Below are 4,368 nucleotides of genomic sequence, written 5' to 3' on the forward strand. Positions count from 1 at the left end.
TACTCTTCCAGGATCAGTAAACAGTCCTCCATGTGCTGCACACATCTGGATATTTGGGTTAAACTGTTCTGGAACAATGTTGTAAATACAACTTAACCACTGATTTGTAGTCGTGTCCTCTTTTGGAAGACCAAACAAAGTAGTTTCGCTTTCACAACGAAAAACACAGCGGCTTAGCGTGCGCTGAGGCCGGGATAGAGTGAGCTGAGGCCGGGCTAGCGTGAGCGGAAGCCCCGGCTTAGCTTATCCCGGCGGATCCGACGAATGAGCGGCAACCACAAGTGAAGGACCCCGGGCTGGATTCCGCTTCGTCCACGGTGAAAGTTGATGTATTCCCTCAGCGACCAGCACAGATCAGCTCTAGGCATGACGAAGCGGATATCGTCCTCTTTTGGAAGACCAAACAAAGTAGTTTCGCTTTCACAACGAAGCACACAGCGTCTTCACGACATGGCTGCAGCATCAACAAAACTACAGTGAGACTAAAAGGTACGCCTTCTTTTTTTGCGTGAACATTTGGGCGGCGTTATGCAAATCTTCCCACATAGTGAGGTAGATATGTGGGGGCGTGTTAGAACGAGCCGTTTTAGGTAGGTGTGGCTGACTCTGAACTTTTATAAAGAATATCTCTTTGGATTTGAGACTTTAGTCTTTGCAACTTTACAGATCTTCTTTATGCACCAAGAGCTTGTAACACTCCAAAGAGAAAGGAAAAATTGAAATCGCATCATATGACCCCTTTAAGTGTTAGGAGGACATGGGTCATGAACAGATGCACGTGTGTGTTTGAGTGCAGTTATGTACATAAAAGTATATAGGCTAATAACAGCATGTCAGATGTTTAACATGGTCTTCTGAGCTTGATTTTGGGCAGTACTGTGGAAAGACGGAGTGAAATGTGTCCTGTGAGGCCTGTTTTGCTATTTTTATGGGTAATATGGACAAATATACAGTAACACACACCGAGGGATTCTTGTAATTTCATCAAGATGTATAATAGTGCTGTAGAAGACAGAAAGGATATTTTTTATTTGTTTTATGCAACTACAGTGTGTATGTTACCTTTTCCCCATAGCCGCGGTCTTTCGTCATCATTTCTCGAAGCGTCTGCAGAACTTTTATACACAAACGCTCCTCGTTCTCCTCTAAAAGCTGTTTAGTGTGTTTTATTAATCTGAAAGAGAAAAACAGTTCGTTTCACAAGTTTGTTTTAATAATGATAACAACTGATGATGATACAGTATCTATATGCTTTCATTGCAGGGACACATGATATATCACCTTTAAAAAATATATATAAAATAATAATGCCATCAATAACGCAAAATAAAATAAAATAAAATAAAAATGCCATCAATAATACCAAATAATAAATAAAATAAAATTTAATTTAAAATAATAATGCCATCAATAATGCCAAATAATAAATAAAATAAAATAAAATTTCATTTAATTTAAAATAATAATGCCATCAATAATACCAAATAATAAATAAAATAAAATAAAATAAAATGTAATTTAAAATAATAATGCCATCAATAATGCCAAATAATAAATAAAATAAAATAAAATTTCATTTAATTTAAAATAATAATGCCATCAATAATACCAAATAATAAATAAAATAAAATAAAATTTCATTTAATTTAAAATAATAATGCCATCAATAATACCAAATAATAAATAAAATAAAATAAAATAAAATAAAATAATTTAATTTAATTTAATTTAATTTAATTTAATTTAATTTAATTTAATTTAATTTAATTTAATTTAATTTAATTTAATTTAATTTAATTTAATTTAATTTAATTTAATTTAATTTAATTTAATTTAATTTAATTTAATTTAATTTAATTTAATTTAATTTAATTTAATTTAATTTAATTTAATTTAATTAAGTGCTGGTAAAATATTAGAAATGGAGTGAGGTGATGATAAATGTACTCTTTAGCAGATCTCAAAATTAATATTCATCTTTCAAACTTTCAATTAACGTTGCAATGGTTATTATTAATTTTATATTATTTTTTATAATGACCCCACATAACTGCAGAAAGACCGTCCTTATAATAAATATTCTGTAAACTGCTTTTGATAAAAATGCTTGCTAAATGACTTCACAATGTCAACCTTTTTAAACTAAATAACCCTGACTTGAACTGAAAAAAAAAAAAACTGAACTGAGCTGTTAACAGACTGTCATTTTGCTCCCACTGACAGCACAATGGATGCTAACATTGTAATGTAACTCCATTCCTGAATCAGCTAATCCTGCATCTCAGGATTATTCCCATAGAAGCCGTCACACGCAAACAAACACACAGGTAATCCCTTTTGTAGCTCTGGCAGACTGAGAACAGCCTCTCACAGCACGAGGACAGGTGAAGGACAGTAAGTACTACTGCACCATTGCATAATGCGGCCCGTGAGTGGAAAAAAAAGTGATTTCTTTTTCATACGTTTCATATGTGTTTGAAAGAAGTCTCTTATGCTCACCAAAACTGGATTTATTTGATCAAAAATACAATAAAAACACTAATATCGTGATATTTTATTATAATTAAAAAAAGTTTTTTATTTTAATATATTTTAAAATGTACGTTATTTCTATGATAGGAATGCTGAATTTTCAGCATCATTACTCCTGTCTTCAGTGTCTCCAATGATCCTGTATGTGTTTTAGGGTCACCCAATAAAGCATATTCATGGATGTCAGTGGTTCATAACATAAAAAAAAGAGGAAGACTGTTAGGACAGTTTTGTCCTCTCAGTTCGAGAGGGTTTATGGGAAAATGAAACTCACTTAGAGATGAAGCCTCCGCTCTCGCATTTCTGTCGGGCATCTGTGTTTTCAGGGAAGAGCAGCTCCGGGCGATGCAGTACGTCCACCAACACCGAGAGCTCAGCTTGAACCAGGGGCCTCAGACGATCCTCCAGAGCAGACACTATGTCCTGACAAACACACATCGGAGCACAAACAAAAACACAAATTCAGTTATTTTGATCATGTGCAACTGAAGCCCTTCACAGTGACAGTATAAGACAATTTTCAAGTATAAGACAAACTATGTTTATGTTAGACCACAGGACGTATAAGAGACACTCGCCAAGCAAACTGACATTGACAAGCACATTAATGCAGTGGATACTGTTATATTAGTAACTAAAACCTCACAAAATATTTGTATGGCACATATTATACTTCTCAGAGAGACGGAAACTGGCTTTTTTCATATATGATACACTAAGTTTGAGTTGGATTGATTTTTTGTGTCTCTTCTGCTCAACAAGGCTGCATTTATTTGATCAAAAAATATTTTAAAATATGTTTTAAATATAATATTATGTATTTAAAAATGTAATATTTTACTGATGATAAAGCTGAATTTTCTGCATCATTACTCCAGTCTCTAGTGTCACATGATCCTTCAGAAATCATTCTAATATGCTGATTTGCTGCTCAAGAAATATGTTTTTTATTATCAATGTATTTAAAATTATCATATAATGCATCCTGGCTGAATAAAAAAAAATATATATTTTTTTTTTTAAATAATCTTTTAACTGTATTGAAACTTTTGTATGACATATAATTTTTATTGGATGCAATAATATTAACAATATTTAATTATATATTTATTTAGTTATTATAACATATTGTTTATATTATTAAATATTAAATTTTTATTCCTTTCATATGTGTAACAAACAGGCGATCATGTCACTTGCAACATCATACATGAACTGAGCGTGTCTCCGTCTCTGAGTAAAAAAACCATCTCATATATTTTCATTGGCACTAGCAGGTGTGGTAAAAAGCCATTTTGGACCCAGGCCACACATATTCTGAGCACCAAGGGCATGATTTGTTTCCAAAGCCAGGGCTGAAACCAACAGCCCTGAGGCCCATAGCACAGACGTGAGCTGTGCAAACGTGTCTGAATACTCGCCAACTCACGCCACAGCTGCACGGGGGTGGAGACAGACGTGATGAAGCCATGGTTTACCGCAACTCGCTAACTCACCCTTCCCCTCCCCTAGGCTAGATGACACCCCTCCACTGACCTCTATCCTCAGTCTTCTGACTGGAGTATGAAAGCAGCATTTTAAAACGAGAGGAAATGCATGTTTCTACCCACAACACCACCTTCTGATGTCAAGGTGTCTTTTTTTCAGCATTTCGACATTGCACCTTTGAAAGAAAACAACTGCTGTTCCTCTGTTAAACACAACAGCAGGGACTTCTAGATACCGCTAGAAACAAATCAGCAAGTTGCTGTATCCGTTTTTATGCTGTCATATGGGCCATTTAACCAAACAGGTGTCATGCATTTAAAACACACACACACACACACACACACTTAT

At 34.2% G+C, this 4,368-nt stretch overlaps 1 protein-coding gene across 1 annotated transcript in view; it reads right to left on the reverse strand.

The window, feature by feature from the left end:
- itpr1b (inositol 1,4,5-trisphosphate receptor, type 1b) overlaps positions 1-4,368 on the reverse strand; it is a 157,794-nt gene that overhangs the window by 78,256 nt on the left and 75,170 nt on the right. The window contains exons 38-39 of the mRNA XM_016482756.1: positions 2,807-2,955; positions 1,063-1,174 (exon numbers count right to left, since the gene is read on the reverse strand). Coding sequence (XP_016338242.1) covers positions 1,063-1,174; positions 2,807-2,955 — 261 coding nt within the window. The remainder of the gene's footprint in view (positions 1-1,062; positions 1,175-2,806; positions 2,956-4,368) is intronic.

The sequence above is a fragment of the Sinocyclocheilus anshuiensis genome, unplaced genomic scaffold, assembly GCF_001515605.1.
Source record: "Sinocyclocheilus anshuiensis isolate Anshui unplaced genomic scaffold, SAMN03320099.WGS_v1.1 scaffold465, whole genome shotgun sequence".
Classification (NCBI taxonomy): domain Eukaryota; kingdom Metazoa; phylum Chordata; class Actinopteri; order Cypriniformes; family Cyprinidae; genus Sinocyclocheilus; species Sinocyclocheilus anshuiensis.